Source organism: Orycteropus afer, unplaced genomic scaffold, assembly GCF_000298275.1.
Source record: "Orycteropus afer afer isolate SDZICR_OR568_19922 unplaced genomic scaffold, OryAfe1.0 scaffold00015, whole genome shotgun sequence".
In the NCBI taxonomy this organism is placed as follows: Eukaryota; Metazoa; Chordata; class Mammalia; order Tubulidentata; family Orycteropodidae; genus Orycteropus; species Orycteropus afer.
The window spans coordinates 12,609,660-12,633,700 of NW_006921602.1; the positions used below are offsets into that span (position 1 = coordinate 12,609,660).

At 41.2% G+C, this 24,041-nt stretch overlaps 1 protein-coding gene across 1 annotated transcript in view; it reads left to right on the forward strand.

Moving 5' to 3' along the window:
- DAPK2 (death associated protein kinase 2) overlaps positions 1–24,041 on the forward strand; it is a 170,251-nt gene that overhangs the window by 141,713 nt on the left and 4,497 nt on the right. The window contains exons 4-6 of the mRNA XM_042783290.1: positions 6,740–6,869; positions 16,649–16,697; positions 17,641–17,667. Of these exons, the coding sequence (XP_042639224.1) occupies positions 6,740–6,869; positions 16,649–16,697; positions 17,641–17,667 (206 nt within the window). The remainder of the gene's footprint in view (positions 1–6,739; positions 6,870–16,648; positions 16,698–17,640; positions 17,668–24,041) is intronic.

Here is a 24,041-nt window from a genome sequence, read left to right on the forward strand (position 1 = left end):
CCTGACCCTGCTCTATATGTTGTTGTTGTTGTTTTGCCGTCAAGTTGGCCCCGACTCATATAGCAGCTCTATATAAGGAGCTCTGGTGGTGCCGTGCCTAAGATATTGGACTGCTAACCAGAAGGTTGGTGGTTCAAACCCACCAGCCACTCTGTGGAAGGCAGACTGGGCAATCTACTTCCATAAAGATTTACAGCCTGGGAAACCCAGAGAGGGTTGCTATGAGTGGGAATTAAATTGCACTGAGTTTGGTTTGGGTATAGGCAGGAGTGCTCTCTGGCTCCCCTAGTGGTGGTGAGAGGTCTCCGTGGGGCAGAAAGGGAAGGAATGCAGGCTCAAGGAAGGCAGTTTCCCTGCATGTTTCCATCATGGTACAATCCATCCAGTTCTTTCCAATTAATTTCGACAAATATTCATGGAGCATAAAGGATACCAGAGTGATGCCAGGAAGCTCAAAACCAACGCTCCAGATCTGAGTTTTCCCAGGGAAGCCACCACCCAAGAAAGCTACGTCATCATTTGAGAGACAGCCTACACCTTAGGACCACCAGTGAGTGTTGTCAGCGCTCAGGGCTTAGAGCACAAGGTCAGGGAAAGCTTCATTGAAGAGTAAGGGTGAAAAAGGACTCTTGGTGGGGAGGAGCTGGTGATGGCCTTTGAAAATGTGCAGAGGAGTAGGAACAGCATTCCAGGCAAAGAATGGGAATCCAAAGGAAAGAAGAAATGAGATGTTATTCTGGGGGCTGAAATACCTGTCCTGAGGGGATAGAGGGCAGGTGCAGGCAGGTGACAGACTGTGAGACTGGAAAAGTAGCTGGGGGGCAGCTAGTACAAAGCCTTAATTGACTAAAATAATAAGATAGGGCATGAGACTCTTTCTGTGATCAGAGGTCGACTGAAGGTGTTTAACTGGCTGGGTGATGTGATGGAGATAATGGGCTGAGCTGCCCAGGGAGCCCACCCTCTCTGCCATTATGAATTGTTGGACCTTGGGCAAATCTGAGCCTCAGCCGCCTCATCTGTGAAATAGGGGTGATAACGGTGCCACTCAGGGTAGCCACTATATTTACACGCTGTACACAGAGCAAAGATGTCTCCTTGAAGACTCAGGGGTGCCTGACACAAGCCATGGTATTTACAATCACCTCATAGACATGTGAGAGCTGGACAATGAACAAGGAAGACCGAAGAAGAGTTGATGCTTTTGAGTTGAGGTGCCGGTGAAGAATAATGAAAGTACCATGGACTGCTAAAAGAACGAACAAATCTGTCATGTAAGAAGTGCAGCTGGAATGCTCCTTGGAAGCAAGAATGGCCAGACTTTGTCTCACCTATTTTGGTCATGTTGTCAGAAGGGACCATTCCCTGGAGAAGGATATCATGCTTGGTAAAGTGGAGGGTCAATGAAAATGGGGAAGGCTCTCATGGACTGACACAGTGGCTGCAACAGTGGGCTTAAGTATAGCAAATATCATGGGGCTGGCACATGACCAGGCAGTGTTTTGTTCTACTGTACATAGGGTCATTATGAGTCGGAGATGACTCGACAGCACCTAACAACAACAACACATAGAACACTAGCATGCTGCTTGAGTTGGTGAACAGGTCACAGATGTTAATCCCTGCCCTTCTTTCTGGGTATCATCAGGCTAGTAGTGGAGGTTTGGTTAGTGAGAAGGAAGTCTTTCTGAAAGCAGGAGCAGCTGCAGAAATGAGGTCTGACTCCCCTGGTCAGCCTGGAACCCCTGGGCATCTGGGCCAGATATTGGTGGCTTGAGAAGAAAGCAGGAAATGTCATTTGGCATCAGGGAGCCCTGATGACAGAATTCTGTTTAATCCCAGTCTGGCCATGACCCCAGGATGGGTCTAATCTTGTAGGTGCCTCTGGTCCAAATGGCCTGGTGATAAGACAGGGATAAGAAACTGGGTCCTGATCTCTGCCTCCTAGCTGAAACCCCTAGGCCACATCCCTATTTATCCCAACCCACCTTACCAGGGCCTCAATATTCTGATCTGAAATGAGGAACAGGGCTGTGGGACCCTGAGATTCCTTAGAGTCTCTACCCACAGCATGAGGGCCAAGCCTGGATGGGGCTTGGGGCTCACTGACCTGCTGAGGTGAAAGCATCACCTGAAGAAAAGGCAGACGAGTGGGAAGAAGTTCCCAGAGGAGGAAAATAGCAGGGGCTGAGCCAGGGTGTGACGTTGCCCTGGGATGCCAGACCCAAACAGCATTGCCAGTTCTCCCTGGAATAGACTCACAAGGCGCTTGAGAAGCAGAGGAAGGGGATCATTTAATCCAGAGGTTAGGAGCACAGACAAAGGTTGAAATCCCTGTGTGACCACAAGCTAGCATTTCAATCTCAGTTTCTTTTTCTGAAAAATGGGAGCAGTAGCACCTACCACATAAAATAGTTGAGAGAGTATATGAGGTATGTCACATGCTTGGTTAGCACTGGGCCCTGACCAATACAGGGGCTTAAGATATGGTACCTGTCTTCACTTGGAACATTTATTGAGCACCTGAGGTATGCCAGGCTCTGAGGAAATTGGAGATCTGATAGCATAGTGTCTAAGGCACTTGACTGCTAACCAGAAGGCTGGCGGTTCAAACCCATCAGCCACTCCTCAGAAGGAAGATGGGGCAATCTACTTCCGTAGTGATACTGCCTTGGAAACCCAAGGAGGGGTCACTATGAGTCGTGGCCGACTCGACGGCACATAACAACAACAACAACAACAACGAGGAAATGATAGGAACAAAACATTCAAGAAGCTCACAGTCCAGTGGGGGACAGAGAAGTAAACTGACAAGTTCAAGAATGTAAGAAGCATTGCATTGTAAGGTGTTTTGGGAACCTGGGAATTGGGGGAGGGGGTCAGGGAAGGCCATTGGGAGGAAGTACTGTCTTTACTGAAACATGAATAGGTATTAGCTAGATATAAGGCAGATGGAGTATAAAGAGAGTGTTCCAAGCAGGGGAGAAGTTACCTGCTTCTCCAGAGAAGTCACCATCTTGGGATAGGTCTGAAGACAGACAGAACTAAGGTGAGAAAACCTGGCCTTATCCTGAGGTTCTCATAAGGCAGGGGAGAAGTCACTTCCCTGGACTGTGGGCCACAAAGGTAGAGGATGTGAGGCAGTGATCTTCTTACCCTTCCCTCACCCCTTACCCTTGTTGTCCCATAGTCCTGGGGACCACTAGATCCAATGCATCTATAGCTGTCCTCTGCAACTCCCACCCCCATTCAGTGTGTTTTGTGTGGTAGCAGCCTGGGTCCTGTGGTATTTAGGAAGACCCATTCCCTGGCCCTATCCTGGCCCCCTGATGCCAGAGAGAAGCTTCAGGGCCTGAGGTATGTGTGTGGTACAGAGGGAGGAGGCACCAGACAGGAAGGTGGTGGTTGGTGGGCAAGTGCAACTCATCTCATGGGACACTTAGGGTCCATAGGCTGCCACTGGGGAACTAGGTCAGAGGCACTGGAGTTAGCCACCTGCCTTGGTCCTTTCTCCTTACCTTTCTTTACTCTCACTCCTCCCCCTTTCTGTAGAACCTAAGAATCTATTCTGCCTTGGGAAAAGACTTTGACACATTTTCAAAATAATGTTGAGAGAACTCTCCGGAGAGGAAGAGTAAACAAGCTTAAAAAATGCAAAAGGAAATGCCTTATTGATTTTTTTCTTTAAATGGGGAGGGAGACCTTAGCCAGTTCTCTGAGAGAAAATTTCCAGCCATTGTGACATGAGGTTATAGAGACTTCAGGAAGCCTGGAAGTTTGGGGTGGGGACATCTAAGGTGAGTCTTCAGTCCAGATTCAAAATCAGTTCAGTGAACAGTTGCTGCCACCTTTCAAGGTGCCATCCTCTGTGCTCAGCACTGCAGGGGGCCAAGATGCAAAGACCTGAAGCCTCCCTACAGTGGAGGCTCTGGCAAGGAGCTAGAACAAAGACAGCAAAGGACCGATGGACTAAGGGGAACATGACAAATATCACTACAAGAAAGACTCAAATAAGTGCAAAGGGACTTGGGAGGAGGGTTTACCTCTGAGGGGAGTAGGGATCAGGGCAGGTGAAGAAAGGCTTAAAGGGCAAGGTGGATTGAGTTAAGCATGGCAGCTAACAACAGGATTTCAGTAGGTGGAGATTGAGCAGAAAGCATTCCAGAAGATCAAGTGGTGTGAGCAAAGGTGCAGAGGTAGGAAACTCTTCAGTATTTCAAGAAACAGGGACATTCAACTTTTTAAAACATTCCTTTGTTTAATTTTTAAACGACTTTATTAAGATATAATTCACATACCATACAATCCACCCAATTAAAGTGATTAATTTACACAGCTGTGCAACTAACACGACAATCAATTTTAGAACCTTTTCACCATCCCCAGAAGAAACTCTGTGCTCTACAGCACCCCAGTCCTAGGCAACCACTAATGTACTGTTTTCTATGGATTTGCCTATTCTGCATATTTCATGCAGATGGAATTATACAATATGTGGGCTTTTGTTACTGGGTTCTTTTAGTTAGCATAATGTTTTCAAGGTTTATCCATGTTATAACATGTATCAGTACTTCATTCCTTTTTATGACATAATAATATTCCATTGTATGGCTTTATCACATTGTATTTACTAATTCATCAGCTGATAGACATTTGGGTTGTTTTCTGCTTTTTGGTTATTGTGAATAATGCTGCTATGAACATTTGTGTATAAGTTTTTATGTGAATATTTGTTTTATTTTCTCTTGGGTATATACCTAGAAGTGGAATTGTTGGATCATATGGTAACTCCTTGTTTAACCCTTTGAGAAACTGGCCCATTTCCAAAGCTGTTTTCCAAAGTCGCTGCACCATTTTACAACACCACCAGCAATGTATGAGAGTTCTAGTTTCTCCACATTCTTGTCCATACTGGTTATTATCTGTCTTTTTGATTATAGCCCTAGTAGTGGGTGTGAAGTGGTATCACATTGTGGTACCCCATGTTTTCTTGTGACTCAAAATACTGCTTGAGAGAGAAATCAGAAAGTTTCATGGTTCTGCTTAAAAGCTTAATAATGGGCCTCTAGACTAAAGAGCTCTGGTGGTATAGTAGTTAAGGCATATAGCTGCTAACCAAAAATTTGGTGGTTCAAACCCACAAGCCATTCTTTGGAAGAAACATGAGGTAATCCACTTCCATAAAGATTTACAGCCCGGGAAATGCAATGGCATCACTGTAAGTCAGAATCAACTCAATGACAATGAGTTTGGTTTGGGTTTAGACTCAAGACTAATGATGTACTATCTAAGTGGCTCTGGAGTAAGAGTTACACACAGCGAGAGACTGGATATTTGCATCAGCTTTAGAAAACAGCATCACAAGTTTTTGTGTGGATGTATGTTTTCAGGGCATTCAATTTTGAATGGAGTCTAGGACAGTCATGGTGGGAAGTTGGGGAGAAAGAGTAGAAAGACCTGCTCATCTACCTCCTACTCCAAGCATGTAGGTGGGAGTGAGATGATGGGGCTCAAGAGCCTGGTTTCCAGCCTAGGGCAGGGTTGCTCCCACAACACACCCACACTGCTGTGTCAGACCTAGCAGCTGTTTGCTGGACTGGAAATAGCCTGGAAAGCTGGTATTTTCCCTGGAAATCAAGTGCATTTTCCCGTGTCCTGCTGAGGTCAAATTAGTTAAACACAGAGAACTGTGACCATACAGTTAGTCTAGAGGAGGAGAGTGCTGTCAATAGGAAGTCAACTAGCCAGGGAAAGAGATGGTCAGGAACCAGAAGAACTAACTAGACGGTGCCCAGCTACCACTGTCGACCACTTGGAAGGGGATCTATGTAGGAGATCCTGGATAGAGAGGGAGAATAATGTGGAACAAAAGTCAAAATTATTTGGAGAAAAAAAAAGAGGGGGAATCAGGTTTGCTGGTCCGACAGAACCTGGTGGAACCACTGAGACTATGGCCCCTAGCTGCCCTTCAGATCTGGAATTGAATCCACGCCTGTGGTTTCCAGCCAAACAATAGACAGGCATATGAGTTGAACATTTACCTGAGGTAGATACACTCCTTGGAGAGAACAATCATGGGAGAAAGAAGGGCTGTTTATGCACAGGGACACAGCTCAGGGGGCAGGAGTGCATGGAGGGATGGACACAGGGAAGAGGTAACTATCAGGAGAAAGTGGGAGGGGAGCTGTTGCATTGTGATAAATTGAGGTCAATGTCATGAGATAAAGTATATGTGAACTGCTGTATGGAAAGTAAATTTGCTCTGTAAATTTTCACCCAAATCACACACAAAAAAAGATTGCCAATCTTTCTCTCAAAAAAAAAAAAAGAGATGGTCAGAAAGACCAAGATCAATAAGTGTAAACTTCAGTTAAGCTGTATTCCCCTCCCCCCAGCACTCTTACAGTAGTTGGTGGTTTTGTTTATAGGAAATGCTACAAGTATCTCATTGACCCCATTTGATAGATGGGGAAACAGAGGCACTGCAGCAAATGGATCTGCCATTCAGAGACAGAATGGCAGTAGCAGCTTTGGTAAAATCTAAGCCTTGCCTTTAGTGATATGCCTGTTTGTGAGTTCACAGGAGAAGACTGAGGACACAAAAACAAGAAAGAGTTTGTGCTGTTTTAGTTACTTGAAAAAGAACACCAAACCCTACCCTAAACCTCAAAGCAAAACATAAAATAGGGCTTTAATTACCATCTTTTCTTTTCTTCCTTCCTTTTTTTTTGTTCTCCAGCCAGAAAATATTATGTTGTTAGACAAGAATATTCCCATTCCACACATCAAGCTGATTGACTTTGGCCTGGCTCATGAAATAGAAGATGGAGTTGAGTTTAAGAACATTTTTGGGACGCCGGAATTTGTTGGTGAGTTTTAGGCTTATTTGTCTCCTAGCTGAGAGTCTGGGATCAAAAAATAGAGAACTCCTGGGAACAAACCCTGTGTCTGGGGTTGTGGGTCCTGGGCTGAGATGCTGTAGGAACCTGAAGGGAGGGGGAAGAAATGCCCTGTTAGGCATCTGGGTGAGGGTCCAGGTGCTGGCTTTTAGGGGCCAAGAGGCCAAAAGGTGGCCAGGTGGGGCCTAGAGGTCGCTGCAGAAGGGAAACCTCTCAAGCTGGCCCCACTTGCTGCTCTTAGATGAGCTTGTTTTGAAGATTTCAAATCACCATGCCCTCTTGCATTCCCATAAGTTCAACCTTCTCTGATTTCCTGAAAAGGAAGAAGGAAGCTATTGACCAGATGGTGGTCCACCCACTTGCCTTTGGGAGTTGGAGGAGGGTGTGGTCTCCTCAAAACCCTGGAGGCTAAACCTTGTATCCCCAGGAAATTTATATTTCAAGAATGAGGGCAAAAAATTCAGGCAAATCAAAACAAAATGAAGGGCAACAATAAAAAACAAAGCAATAAATCATAGTTTATCACCAATAGACTTTCACTAACAGAACTTCTAAAAGATGTACTTCTGGATTAAGGAGAATGACCTCAGAAGAGAGGTCTCAATGTAAGACGTAAATTGTGAGCAAATAAATCAGTAAACATTAGGCAAATATAAACATTTTCTGTCTAAAACGATGCTGATGATGAAGAAGGAAAGGAAGTTTTAATTGTGTGGTTTAAACAACAACAACAAAAATCAAACCTATTGCCACTGAGTCTATTTCAACTCATAGTGACCATATAGGACAGGATAGAACTGCCCCATAGTTTCCAAGGCTGTAATTTTTACAGAAGCAAACTACCACATCTTTCTCCTGCAGAGTGGTTGGTGGGTTCAAACTGTCAACCTTCCAGTTAGCAGACAATCACTCAATCACTGAATGACCAGGACTCCTGTGGTTAAAAAGGGCGGAACTAAAAACTGAAGAATAAAAGCTGTTAGGTAGGAATAAGTGTTTAAAATTAGTGTTAAAGATTCTTGAACTGTTCGAAGAGGGTGAAAATGTTGATTTATGTTAGAATTTGTTTCAGGAGTAACCACTAAAAAAAATGGAAGTTGGGAAAAACTATTGTTGTTGTTGTTGTCGCGAGTCAAACCCGACTCATAGCGACCCCTCCTTGGCTTTCCGAGGCAGTATCACTACGGAAGTAGGATTGCCCAACCTTCCTTCCCAGTAGTGGCTGGTGGGTTTGAACCGCCAGCCATCTGGTTAGCAGACAAGTGTCTTAGCCACTATGCTACTATAAGGAAACTAATTTTAAAAAAACCTTAGTTAGTTTTTATTGGTGTGGGGAGCCTTTATGGTGCAATGGTTATGCACTCAGCTGCTAACTGATAGGTCAGTGGTTTGAACCCAACAGTGGGAGAAAGATACAGCGGTCCATTTCCATCAAGATTACAGCCTGGAAACCTTATGGGGCGGTTCTACTCTGTCCCATAGGGTTGCTATGAGCTGCAATCAACTAGACAACAATGTATTTTGGGTTTAGGATGTATATATGAAGAGAGAGGTAAACAGATACATGTGTATGTGCATACACACACACATACACATATGAGATATATATGTATATATACACATTTGCACAATGTGTTTATATTGATATATAAATAAATGTAAATATATATATGTATGTGTGTGTGTGTGTGTGTATAGGAGCTCCTCGGAAGGAAGGTTGGGAAATCTACTTGTGTAGTGATGTTGTTGTCTTCATGTGCCATCAAGTCGGACCCGAGTCATAGCACCCCTCCTTGGGTTTCCGAGGCAGTATCACTATGGAAGTAGATTGCCCTATCTTCGCCTTGGAAACCCAAGGAGGGATCATTATGAGTCGGGTCCGACTTGACAGCAGTGAGTTTGGTTTTGGTATACACACACACACACACACACACACAATATTTATATAATTAGGTAAAATGGACTACATATTTCAATTAAAGATAGAGACTGTAAAGTGGATTTTTAAATATCCATATAGAAAAGGTTTCCTGGGTGACACAAATGGTTTGTGCTTGGCTGCTAACCAAAAGGTTGGAGATTCAAATCTACCTAGCAGTGCTGTTGAAGAAAGGCCTGGCAATCTACTTCTGTAAGATTACAACCATTGAAAACCCTATGGAGTGCAGTTCTACTCTGACACACACAAGGTCTCCATGAATCGGAACTGACTCAACAACAACAGGTAACATTTATATGGACACCTAAAACATAAGGCTATGCAATGATTGTAAGTAAAAGACCAGAAAATATATATGAGGCAAATACCAACTAAAAGAAAGCTGAAGCAGCTATATTAATAGAAAAATAGATGTTAAAACAAAAAGTATTTTTAATGGTGTGTGTATATAAAGACAAAAATTCAGTTCACCAAGAAGTTATAACAATTCTAAACTTAGTTGTACCTAATAAAATATCTAAAAAGAAATATGACAAAATTGATTGAATTACAGGGAGGAATTGAAATATTTACAATTATAGTGGAAGATATAAACATACATACCCCAATTATAATAAATCAAGCAACAAAAGTTAGTAAAATAAAAGATTTAAACAACACAGTTAAGTTTAATTGACATATAGAGAATGATATACTTAACAGCTTCTTAAGCTCTTGTGTAACATTTACAGAAACAACCATGTACTTCTCATAAAGGAAATCCCAATGAATTTCAAGAAATTAGTATCATATCAACCATAGTTCTGACTAAAATGTGAACAGACACATGATCTTTGTACACTTGGAAATTGGAAAACATACTATTAAATAAAAAGTAGCTCTAGTGGCACAGTTCCTAAGGCATTTGGCTGCTAACCAGACGGCTGGTGGTTCAGATCCACTCTGTGGAAAGGAGCTACTCTGTGGAAAGGAGCTCTGGTAGCATAGTGCCTAAGGCACTTGAGTGCTAACCAGAAGGCTGGCGGTTCAAACCCACCAGCCATTCCTCGGATGGAAGGTTGGGCAATCTACTTCCTTAGTGATACCACCTCAGAAACCCAAGGAGAGATCGCTATGAGTCGGGTCCGACTCGAGGGCACATAACAACAACAACAACACTCTGTGGAAGGAAGATGAGACAATGTACTTCTGCAAAGATTGGAGCTCTGGGTACAGTGCTTAAGGCACTTGACTGCTGGTCAACCCACCAGCCACTTCGCACAAGGAAGATGAGGCAATCTACTTCCATAAAGATTTACTGCCTTGGAAACCCAATGAGGGTCGCTATGAGTCTGATAGTTCAACTTCTTAAGCTCTTGTATAACATTTACAAAAACAACCGTGTACTTCTCATAAAGGAAATCCCAATGAATTTCAAGAAATTAGTATCATACCAACCACAGTTCTGACTAAAATGTGAAAAGATACATAATCCTTGTACACTTGGAAATTGGAAAACATACTGTTAAATAATGTTTGGAAGAAATAACGGAAAGTAAAAAACATTTAGAAAGCTTGTGGAATGTGGTAAAAGTGTTATTTAAAAGAAAATTTATAACTTTAATTACTTTTATTGAAAAAGAAGAAAGCCTTAACATTAATGACTTAAGCTTCCAACTTAAGAAATTAGAAAAAGAACAGTTGAATAAACCCAAAGAAAGTAGAATAAATATGACAAAGACAGGAACTGAAATTATGCTTAGATACAATAGAGAGGATCAACCAAATCAAAAGTTGATTTCCTGAAAAAATTAATACAATTGCAAATCTCTGCTGTGTTGAATGGTGGGAGGGGCATATAAAAAGAATTAGGAATAAAAATAGAGACGTAACTACTAATATAGCAGAAATTATAAATATAATAGAATACTTTGCATAATTTGATGCTGATTAATTTGAAAATTTAGGCAAATAGGGCAAATTCTACAACTTGTAAAAACCAAATCAAGAATAAAAAAAATCTCACTGCTGTTGAGTCGATTTTGACTCATAGCAATCCCTTCTTGGGTTTCCGAGCAGATATCTCTATGGAAGTAGATTGCCCAGTCTTCCTTTGAGGAGTGGCTGGTGGGTTTGAACTGCCAGCCTTCTGGTTAGCAGTCAGATGCCTTAAGCTCTACACCACCACAGCTCCAAGAATAGTTGTATTTATATCAGTATATAAAATATCCCCAGAAAGAAAAATGAGGCGCAAATGGTTTTACAGGCAAATTCTAAAAACTTTAAGAGCTTATTCCAGTGTTATATTGATTTTCAGGTACTGGGATATTTCCAATATCTTATCAATATTATTTTCTATTGCAGAAAATATAGAAAGAAATACTATCCTCAGCTATTATCTCAGAACTGCATAACTCTGATATGCAAACCATGCAAGAATAGTACCAGAAAGTAAAATTAAAAGACAATCTCACTTATGAACATATATGCAAAAATTCTAAACCATTATTAGTGAACTAAATTCGAAGGAGTATTAAATAAATAAATAAATATAAAATAAAACTTCAATGGACTATAAAAAGATGTGGTGAATTAAAGATGACCACAAATTCTTTCACACTTCTCTCCTTGAGAGGTGAGGACTATGTCCTTCCTCCTTGAATCTGCCCAGGCTTTAAGATATTGGCAGCTTCCTTTTGGGTAGTTAATTATGAAAAAAGAGATAACTGGAACAAAGGGTCATAAATCATAAGCAAGTTGGATTTATTCCATGATTGTAAGAATAGCTTTACATCAGATAGTCTATAAATGAATGACCAAGTAGCAGATCAAAAGAAAATTATTTTATTATATGTACATTTTTTTTAATTTAAAAAGTTTTCTACAAACTAAGAATAGAAAGGAACTTTCATAACTTAGTAAAAAATATCTACCAAAAATCTATAGAAAACATCATTCTTAGTAATGAAGTGTTAGGAGTAATCTCTTCAAAATCAGAAACAAGACAGTGATGGTTATTATCACTCACTTCTGTTCAACATTGTACAGGAAGTGCCAACTAGAGAAGATAGATAAATAAAAGTAACAAAAAAATAAAAGGACAAAACCACTCTATAATTATTTACAGAAGTAATTTTCTAAAAACAAACAAAAAATACGTACAAATTATTACATTTAATGAAACATTGGCATAGTGGCAAGCAAAAAAGCAACTGTATTTCTATACTCCAGTGCAAAAAGGGCACGGAGGTGGAATCCTCTGACCTCCAACCTCACGAGGGGGAGACAGAATCACCATCAGTAGCCCAAGGCTTATTCCTATGAGGCCAGACATGCTGCCACCCTCCCACCTTTTTACTAACTCTGACCCCACTACTTCTCTGCTGGTTTTGATAATTCATTGCAGTGGCCATACAGAACTCACAGGCATATTCACAATGATAGGGGTTTATTAATGAAGTAACAGGCTACAACCCACATTCTGGAACACAATTCTTAGGATACAGTTCTTCCCTCAGCTCAGTCTCCCCTCTGCTATGCCCACAGGCATGCCTCTCTGATCCTTGGCCTCTTGGCCTGGCCACTGCCTTACTTGGGCAAGTGTTAACAAAGCTCTTTTAGCTTTGCTGATATGTACACCTAAGTGTATCCCACTCTACCAACAAGCCTCCTGCCCAAGCTTTCTCACTCCGTAGTCTGGCAAGGTTGCTACTCTGTTTCATGCCTCTTGGTTCCACTGCCACCATCTCCTAGTCAGGCGTCTCTGCCATGGTGTCTTTGCCAAGGAGGTCCAGCACAAGGATCTCTGATCCAAGGGCATGCTACACTCCAACTCCAGCTCTTCTTTCTTGATGGCAGTGAGATCCTCCTTTCTGACTCTAAAACAAAAAAACAAACTCACTGCCGTCGAGTTGATTCTGACTCATAGCAACCTCCATTGGGTTTCCCAGGCTGTAAATCTTTATGGAAGTAGATCACCTCATCTTCCTTCTGCAGAGTGGTTGGTGGGTTTGAACCACTGACCTTCTGGTTAGCAGCCAAGTGCCTTATGTATATGCCACTAGAGCTCCTTTTCTGTCTCTAGAAGGGCTCACTTCAAGCCTGGCTAAGTGACAAAACTAACCAATCCCTACATCAGAGTACCATACACCTTATTTGAATGGTCCCACCCAGTAATCTGGTGGGAGTCACAAAGACCATGGCTAAAAAAAAAGCCATACCAAGTAATTCACTGCACCACATCCAGAAAAAGAAAGAAAGAAAAAAGTAATTTTAAAAAGACACCATTTACAAAAAAATAAGAATTAAGATACTGCAAGGCGATTGAAGTGCTCTAAATTTTGACTATGGTGATGGTTGTACAACTATGCAAATATACTAAAATTCATTGGGTTGCACACTTAAAATGAGTGGATTTTATGGTATATAAATTATATTTTAATAAAGCCAGTGTGTGTGGGGGGGGGGAGAAGCACCTAAGAATAAATCTAACAAAAAGTATGCCAGATCTGTATAGAGAAAATTTTGTTGATCACTGTTAAAGAAGATCTAATAAAATGGAGAGATATCCATTCATGTATGAGAAGACTCATTTAATTCTCTTCAATAGAACTATAGAGTCAAAGCAATTCCAATCAAAAGTCCATCTCAGCTTCTTTACAACTTTAATAAACTGACTCTAAAATGAACATAAGGAATAACAAAGGCCCTAGAGAGTAGTCAAGATTCTCTTGAAGAAGAATAAAGTAGAAGGCTTGCCCTACCAGATGTCAAGACATCTTATAAATTACAGTGGAAATAAATAAATTGACCAGTGGAATAGATTCCCCCCAAAAAAATCCAAGCTCACTGCCATTGAGTAGGACCCAATTCATAGCGACTCCTCCTTGGGTTTCTGAGGTGGTATCACTACGGAAGTAAATTGCCCAATCTTCCTTCCAAGGAGTGGCTAGTGGGTTTGAACCACTAGCCCTCTAGTTAGCAGTCAAATGCCTTAGGCACTATGCCACATCAAGACTTCTTATAAAATTACAGTGGAAATAAATAAACTGACCAATGGAATAGATTAGAGAAGCCCAAAACAAATCCATGCATATTTTAGCAAATTGCTATTTACTGAGTGTGACATTGCAAATCACTCAGGAAAAGACAAACTATCTGATAAATTATGCTGGAACAACTGGACATTTATGTGGGAAAAAAAATCCCTACATTTTCCATACACATAAATAATTTCCATGTAGAAAGTATTAAGTGTGAAAGACAAAACCTTACAACTTTTGGAATAAAATAAATGAGAGTATCTTAATAACCTCAGGGTAGGAAAGAATTTCTTGAACACAACCTCAAAATGCTAACCACCCAAGAAAGAATCGATAAATTTGGCTATGTTAATTAAAATTAAGAACATCTGATTATCAAAAAATATGCAATTCATGACCTGGAAGAATTTTTCTGTACAATATATAACTAACAAAGGATTAATACCCAGAATATATAAAGAACTGCTACAAATCAATTAAAAAAAAAAACCAACAGTGAAGAAATGGGTATAAAACATGAGCAGGCATTTTATAACAGAGGCAACATATGAATGAGCATCTTTTAAGTGAGCATGTGAAAAAATGTTTAACCTGATTAGTAATTAGAGAAATACAAATAAACATCACAGTGAGATAGCATTTTATAACCATTACTTTGGCAAAATTGAATATTTTGACAATACCAAGTACTGATTAGGAAGTGACTAAAAAGGAACTCTTATTCACTAATTAACAGAAACAAAACAAAACCCAAACCTACTGCCATCAAGTTGATTCCAACTCAGAGCAACCCCCACTGGGTTTCCAAGACGGTAAATATCTACTAAAATAGATTGCCCCATTTTCCTTCCACAGAGTGGCTGGTGGGTTTGAACAGCCAGCCTTCTGGTTAACAGTCAAATGCCTTAGGCATCACCAGAGCTCCTTATTCACTATTTATGGGGGTGTAAATTTGTACTATCATTTTGGAAAAAAAATCGGCTTTTTTTTTTTTTTTTAAAGTAAAATGAACATTAGCAAACCTTAACTACTCAGCAATTCTATCATACCTTCTCAAACTCTGTGATGAAAGACTTTTTAAAATTTTTTTAAAACTTTCCAATCTGTCCTGGACCACAGCTTCAGTATGGGACAATAAAAATAAATTCCTAGAAAAAATTATCCTATGTTTGAATGTTCCAGCAATGACAAATGATAAGGCAAATGAACCTTATCCAGACCAGTGACAGTCTGTGGACTGTCTGCCTGCAGACCACACTTTGAATATCACTACCCTAAAGAAAGTCATTCACATGTGTATGTGTCATTCACATGTTCCTATGTGTCAGGAGACACATACAAAAAAGTTCATAGTAATATTATTTCAATACTTAAAAATAAAAGGAAAGCATCCAAATGGTCACTGAGAGACAAATGTCTAAAAAATTATGGTTAAATGAAAAACCGTGGATGAACACTCAATGAATTAAAAAACAAAAAACAAAACCCACTATCATCATCAATTCTGATTTATAGTGATCTTATAGAACAAAGAAAAGTTGACCCATAGAGTTTCCAAGGCTGTAAAGCTTATGAAAGTAGATTGCCTCAACTTTCTCCCACTGAGTGGCTGGTGAGTTTGAACCGCTGGCCTTTTAGTTAGCAACCGAATGCTTTAACCACCCTACCATCAGAGCTCCTTATTGAATGAACATATGTGGAGCATAAATAGCAAATGACAGTAGATCATTTACAGTATGATATCATTTTTATAAAGCTAAAACCCAAGCAAAGCCAAGATGGTGGTTCCCTGTATAATGAAGTAGGGGAAAGCAGGAGGATGGGAGGGCAGGCACACACACCTTGTAGAGGCAATGGCTTTGATACTGCTTTAGATGACCAGACTTAGTCTGTACTGCTCTCCACCTTTTCCCATTAGCAGATGAACAGGCTCAATTCTATTTTCTCCTCTAGTGATGCCCTGTCTTTCTCCTCCATTCATTGCCAAACTTTTTAAAAGAATCATCTACACTCTTACCTCACTTCCCATTTCCTGGGCACTCTCTGGCACTGCAGTATGAAATCAACAGTTATTTTCCAGTGCTTATCTGCCTTGCTCTCTGGGCAGCATGTAGTCTTCTTCTCTCCTTGGTGGAGTCTTCTGTCCAATACCCTACAACCTCTCCCAGTCTCCACATCATTTACACAGCTCCTAGTTCCACCTGTATCTTGATAACTCCACATTTGATAGTTCTGGGGGCAAAAAAAAAAGCATAGCTCTGGCCCAGTCCCCAGTAACCCAGCTGCCCCCTAGATATCTCCACTGGATGCCCCTCAGGCATGTCTAGCTTATCAGCTCGGTGGCCCCAAGAATATCCTCACACTCCTCAGGTGGGAGGCATCCTCTTTCATACTAGACTCAGGGAATGTGAATTCCCTCACTACCTTCTGTTCTTCTCCATAACTTCCCAGCACTGACTTGACTGCTTTTCACCAGAGAGTTCTGAAGCAAGCCTTGTTACCGGGCCCCCATTTCCCCTTGCACCTTCCTCTTCCATTGTCTTCTTCCTTTTCCTGGCCTTCCTATGTACTTTGCCTCTTCCTCACTATCAAGGCCTGTTTGTAAAAGGTTTCTGCCAAGGTAACAGGCAACTTATTTTCTCAAAATTCTTAGACCTAGAATATCTTTATCAGCTGCTCTGATTTTCCTTAATGGGGATTCAGGATGGAGTCATTAAGCATCAAATTCCCTACAAGCATCTCCTCTCATTTTCACACTCCTATTGATTCTTCAATATGGCTTCTTTCAGCTCCAGAAATTGTGAACTATGAGCCCCTGGGGCTGGAGGCCGACATGTGGTAAGTTGTGCAGCCCACCTGGGCCCCTGGTCTCTGTGGCCCAAGGGTAGAAAGCCTCAGACTCTGGCTCCATGTGACATCTCCCTTGCTCATGGGGAAAAAAAAAAAGAAGGGTTTCCCTTTCCCTACACTCATCTTTCAGGGCTCTGGCTACTTCAGCTATGCTAGAGCAGCAGCCTGAGTAGCTGGAGGCAGGTAGGCCTAGACCTGAGGCTAGTTAGAACATGTCTGGGCCTGAGCTTTGCCAGCAGTGAAGAGGTGGAGGGGCAAGGGCAGAGGAGAGGCCAAGGGGCAGCCTCCCCCTGAGGCCTGCCACAGCCATGATAAAGATAATAGTAATACTGGCTCATTCCATCAGTCTACCAGGTGTTCACTGATCTTCTGGTTAGCAGCCACATGCCTTAACCACTATGCCACCAGAGCTCCTTGATCTACAGCTTGGATATTCAGACATTGGCTCTTGAATCCCTGAGAGCCTCTTATGTTCCTGGCTGTGTTGGGCCTGAGGATACTGCAGTGACTGGTCGCCTGCACAGACAGACTCCATTTGAATGGTGCTTTACAGTTTGCTGAAGACCTTCATTACTTGATTTTTATGAAATTCTGCCAGCAGTCCTGTGAGGTATTTGTCATTATCCTCATTCTGTGAAGAGAGAGAGGCTCAGAGATGACAAGGGACTCACCCAAATCATAGAGCCAGCAAATGTAGGTGTCTGGCCTTCGACTCAGCCTCGGACTCAGTGTCCAGTGCTTGGTGACTCCAAATTCAGCCCAGGCTGCTGAGGAAAACTAGGATGGAGAAGGGTGTGGGGCTTGGACAGCATCCAGGGGCCCTTTTGGGGGAAGCAAATGAAGTCTATTCTGAGAGCCATGTGAGGAGACCAGTTGCTGGTCTGGGACTGGAGCTCTGCAACCCCTGACTCAACTGTGCTTTGTTTTGCAGGAGCATAGGCGTCATCACCTACATCCTGTGAGTATCCCTGATCCTGAGGCTCAGACCCAGCTTAGACCTGAGGGAACCAGGAGGAATGAGAGGAGGAGGCAAATGCACAGACAGTCAGGCAGATAGACAAATTGACTTACTGAGCACCCACCATGAGCCATCATCTGTGTTTCATCCACACAGCCAACCTGAGGCTGAGTGCCCTTAGCGCCACTTTATACATTTGTCCCTGGGGTTGAGGTTGTGCAGAAACTGGGAGGGCAGGCTCCAGCCTTCCATCCTGTGTAGCTGTGCCAGCATCCCTATGGTGCCAGACTGAGTTTTACTGTGAGAATATCAGTTTTCACTCAGAGGCCTTCAGACAGCTGGAAGCAGGCCATGCCCTCCCTGATCCTGCTGCTTCTCTCTCTTCTCTTTCCTTTCCTTTCCCCAAATCCCTTTGTCTTCCTCTCACATTCTCCCTCCTCCTTTTTCTCTTCACTCCCTTTTCTTCAGTGTCTTTCCTTTCTGTCCTTGATGTATTAAGTTGCTTCAGCAGGGATTTCCTTCGTAGTGCCATTGTATAGTGCATTATACCTGGGGTTGGAGTCAGACAATCCTGTCACTTTCCTTCTCTGTGGCTTGTCAGGCTACTTAATCTCCGGGCCTGTTTTTCTCATCAGAAAACTAGGAATCATGAACTCTCTGCCACTAGTATATTGCCAGGGTTAAATTAACCGGAGTTTCCTCACTGTTTCTCCTCATACCACACATGGAAAATGATATTTTTATAGCACACTAGGGTAAAGCAAAAGATCAGTGGTTCGAACCCACCAGCTGCTCTGTGGGAGAAAGATGTGGCAGTCTGCTTCTGTAAAGATTTACAGCCTTGAAAACCCTATGGGGCAGTTCTACTCTGTCCTACTGGGTCATCATGAGTTGGAATTAACTCAATGGCAGTGGATTTTGGTTTTACTGGGGTAAAGAATTTGCTTATCATCAAAAGGGACAGAGGTCACTAGTGCTGCACAGCTGAAAGGGTCATTAGCATGATCACTAGCAGCTCTCAGACTGGGAAGCTCTGATCTATGTGATGGACCCCCCTGAACTGTGGCGAGGGGCTTAACCCTGGATGCACATTGCTTGTTGTTACCGTGTGCCATTGGGTCAATTCCAACTTATAGTGACCCTATAGGGCAGAGAGGAACTGGCCCATAGGTTTTCCTAGGTTGAAATCTTTAGGAGAGCAGAGTACCATTCTTCTGCCGCTGATGGCTGGTGGATTTGAACTGCCAGCTTTTTAGCTAGCAGCTGAGTGCTTAACCAGCCACCAAGGCCTCTTGGCTGCACATTAGCACTTTTAATAACTACCATGGCCCAAGCCCCAGATTGATTAAATCACAATCACTAGCATTAGTATTTTTTTAAATGCTCCTGCTGAATTTGATTCAAAGAAGAAAGTTGAAAACCATTGATCTATAAGATCCCACTGCCATCGAGTCAATTCTGACTCATAGTTACCCCCACTGGATTCCCAAGGCTGTAAATCCTTACAGAAGTAGATTGCTTCCATTGACTCATCTTCCTCCTGCGGAGCAGCTAGTGGATTTGATCCGCCGACCTTCTGGTTAGCAGCCAAATGCCTTACCCACTACACCAGCAGAACTCCTTGATCTATAGATCACAGCTAGGATGTTCAGACATAGGCTCTTGAAACCTTGATTTCTTCAGAATTCTGGTGCCCTTATTGAAACATTAGGGTATTCTAGCATGACCCCTCCTTGGGTTTCTGAGGCTGTATCACTGGGGAAGTAGATTGCCCAACCTTCCTTCCAAGAAGTTGCTGGTGGGTCTGAACTGCCAGCCTTCTGTTTAGCAGTCAAATGCCTTAGGCACTACGCCACCAGAGCTTCCATTATCTGCAGGGCACACAGTCTTCTTGAGTTTGAATTCAACATGCCTTTATTGAGTATCTGCCCCATGGTGCTGTGAAGGAGACTCTTCCCGCTTGCCTGGAGCTGCCTGTTTGTGAAAGAGACATACACACACCTGACTCTGACCCAGGAAGATGAAGGCTGTGCTGGAGGCGTCAACATGCCACTGTGAGATACAGATGAGGAAGAAACGGTTTTTGTTTGTTTGTTTTTCTTTTCTTTCCAAGCCTTTTTTTTTTTTTTCCTATGAAGTATTCTTTTTTGTTTTTTAACTTTTTTCCCCAACATTTTATTGTGCTGTAGGTGAAAGTTTACATAGCAAATTAGTTTTCCAGTCAATAGTTCATACACAAATTGTTCCATGACATTGGTTGCAATGCTCACAATGTGTCAGCACTCTCTCCTTTTCCTCCCTGCGTTCCTGATTTCCATTTGTCTGGTTTCCCTGTCCCTTTCTGCCTTCTCATCTTTGGTTTTGAGCAAATGTTGCCCATTTTATCTCATATGGTTGATTGTTCTAAACACATTCTTCATGGTGGTATTGTTTATTTTCTGGGCTTGTCTATTAATTGGCTGAAAGGTGGTCTCCAGGAATGTCTTCAGTTTCAAGTTAGAAGGTTATTTTAGGACTACAGTCTCAGGAGTTGATCCAGTCTCTTTCAGACCAGTAAGCCTGGTCTTTTTTTTTTTTTTTTCAATTTGAATTTTGTTCTACATTTTTCACCCATTCTAACCAGGATGTTCTATTGTTCTGCTCAGAGTGGTCGCTAGTGGTAGCTGGGTACATATAGTTCTTCTGGTCTTAGGTTAAAGGAGGTTGTGGTTCATGTGGGCCACTAGACCTTTAGACTAATTGCTTCCTTGAGTCTTTTGTTTTCTTTATTCTCCTTAGCTTCAGGTGGGAAGAGACCTCTAGTTGCTTCTTAGATGAACCCTCGCAAGCTTTTAAGACCCCAAACACTATTCACCAGACTAGGATGTAGAACATTATATTTATGAACTGTTTTGCCAATTGACCTAGATGTCCCCTGAGACTATAGTCCTTAGCCTTCAAGTCCAGTAGTTCAGTCCTGATGTCTAAATAGTTTCTTTAACTGTGCCCCCTATGTGCTCTATTATATGAGTATACATGCAGCATTTAAAAATTTGTATGTAGAAATGTCTGCAACCATACCTAAAGTGGGTGTACTCTCATATGACTTCCCTCACTTGTTTAGCATACATATTTACCTATGTATCTACTTACAAATTATTGTTTGTTATTACTATTGTTGCACAACTGCATTTATTATAACATTTACCATCCAAACTCACTGTCATCAAGTCAATTTCAACTCATAGCAACCCTTTGGGACAGAGTAAAACTGTCCCATTGGGTTTCCAAGGCTGTAAATCTTTATGGAAGCAGACTATCTCATCTTTCTCCTTTAGAGCAGCTGGTGGGTTTGAACCTCTAACCTTTTGGTTAATAGCTGAATGCTTTAACCACTGCACCATCAGAGCTTCTTGCATTTATCATGGTTGCCCTTCGTTCTTACATACCCGTCAGTGTCTTCCTTTGCCTTGGTCATACCATGCTGACCTCCCTCATATTGTTATTGCCTTTACCTTTACCATAATTAACATTTGTGCACTATCTAGTCAGTAGTTTTCCCTCTCTCTTCCTGTTCCTGATAACCATCAAAGAATATTTTTTTCTGTGTATAAATCTATTCTTCACTTTTTATAATAATGGTCTCATAAAATATTCATCCTTGGGTGATTGAATTATTCATTCAGCATATAATGTTCTCCAGATTCATCTATGTTGTGAGATGTTTCATGGATTCATCATTATTCTTTACTGTAGTGCGGTATTCCATTGTATGTATGTACCACAATTTATCCATTCATCCTTTGATGGGCCCTTGGGTTGTTTCCATCTTTTTGCTATTGTGAATAATGCCATGATAAGCATGAGTGTTCATATGTCTATTTGTGTCACAGCTCTTGTTTCTGTAGGAAATATAACTAGGAGCGGGTTTACTGTACAGTATGGTATTTCTATTTCTAGATTTTAAGGAAGTGCCATATCATTTTCCATTGTGGGTGTACCACTTTGCAGTCCCTATAGCAGTGTTTAAGAGTTCCAGCCTCCTCACAGCCTTACCAGCATTTGTTGTACTCTGTTTTTTTTTTTTTTTTTATCAGTACAATTATTACCAGGGTGAGATGGTATCTCATTGTAGTTTTGATATGCATTTCACTAATGGCTAATGATTGCGAGCACCTTCTCATGTATTAGTTGCCTGAATGTCTTCTTTGATGAGGTGTCTGTTCATGTCTTTTGCACATTTTTTAATTGAATTGTTTATCTTTTTATTGTTGAGTGTTCAGTTTTTCTATAAATTTTAGAGATTAGGCCCTTGTCAGATATGTCATTGCCCAAAATTTTTTACTCTCTTGCTGAGTTTTTTGATGAGCATAAGGATCCAATTTTTAGGAGATCCCACGCATCTAGTTTATATTCTGTTGTTTGTGTGTTTTTAGTTAAGTTTGATAGTGTATTTATGCCATAAATTAGGGCCCCTAGGTTGTCCCTATGTTTTATTCTATGAACTTTATGGTTTTAGGTTTTATGTTTATGTCTTTGATCCATTTTGAGTTAGTTTTTGTATATGGTGTGAGGTATGGCTCTTGTTTCCTTTTTCTGCAAATGGATATCCAGTGTTGCCAGCACCATTTTCTAAAAAAGTCTGTATCTTCCCTATTTAATGTACTTTGACTCTTGTCAAAGATCAGCAGTCCATGGGTGGATGGATTTACTTCTGGGGTCTCAATTCTGTTCCATTGATCTATTTGTCTGCCCTTATACCAGCAATAGACTGTTTTGACTACTGTGTTCTGAGATTGAGAAGTGTGGGCCTCCTACTTTGTTCTTTTTCTTCAATAATGTTTTATTTATCTGAGATCTCTTTCCTTCCCATATACAGTTAGTGATTAGTTTTTCCATCTCATTGAGATAATGTTGGAATTTAGATCAGGATTGCATTTTATCTATAGATCACTTTGAGTAGTATTGACATTTTCATAATGTTAAGTCTTCCTATCCATGAGCATAGTATGTTTTCCCATCTATGTAAGTCTCTTTTGGTTTCTTGCAATATGTTTTGTAGTTTTCTTTGTATAAAGCTTTTATGTCCCTAGTTAGATTTATTTCTAAGTATTTTGTATTTTGGAGGACAATTGCAAATACAACTGCTTTCCTACTTTCTTTTTTGGAGTTCTCTTTGTTAGTGTGGAGGAATCCAACTGACTCTGGTATGTTGTTCTTGTACTCTGCCACTTTGCTGAATCATTCTATTAGTTCCAGTAGCTTTCTTGTGGAATCTCTGGGATTTTCTTTGTAAAGTACCATATCATCTGGGGATTGGGATAATTTTACATCTTCTTTAAACCAAATAGTTTTTGCTTGGTATCAATTTGGATGTCCTTTATTTTCTTTTCTTGCCTTATTGCTCACTTAGGGCCTGCAGTACAATACTGAATAAGAGTTGTGATAGAGGGCATTCTTGTCTGATTCCTGTTCTCTATAGGAATGCTTCCACTCTCTCTTCATTGAGGATAATGTTGGCTGTTGATTTTGTATATATGCCTTTGATTATGTTTTTAAATTTTTATTGTGGTGAAATATATATAAGAAAACATTTTAGCCATTTTTACATGTTCATTTCAATGGCATTAATTACATTCACCATGTTGAGGGAGCCAGTGGTTTCACTGGAACTATGAAGGTTTAATAAGAGAGACAGAGCTTTGAACTGGTCAGTAAGCAATGATATGAATCCTCTAGGTGGAGAGGGAGATCAGGGCTGTATTTTCTGAGGAACAGCATGAGGAAAGGAATGGTGAGTGGGTTAAATATGGCTGAAATGTGTGGAGCATGTGCTATGGAGCAATATCTAGGGCCTCAAGATACCTTGCTTAGGAGTTTAGATATGATTCTTTAGAAAATAGAGTCACAGAACATGTGTGTGTGTGTGTGTGTGTGTGTGTGTGTGTGTGTTCTAACATTAACAATAATAGCCATCAATATTATCTAGCAATAATAATAATAGCTCTCAGAAGGGGCCAGGGTTGCATAAAACATTTTATATATATTATCCCTCTCATTTGCTCTTCACATGAGATAGGGACTTTTGTTTTCTTCCCTTTACAGATGATGAAACTGAGACTCAGAGAAAGTGAGTAACTTACCTGGGTTCACACAGCTAATGAGTGACAATACTGGGATTCAAATCCAGAATTGAAATACCTTTCTTTTTCTTTTCCAATGCATCTTGCTGCTATTATGCTAAGAACTTGGCAGCAGGGATGTGGTGACATTCAAGAGATATTCCATAAATAGGTTCAACAAGACTTGCTAGCCAGTCCAGCTGTGGTGAGGGAAGGGAAGGAAGAGTCAAAGGTGACTCCATGTTTCTAGCTAGGTTATATTTATGAAGTATA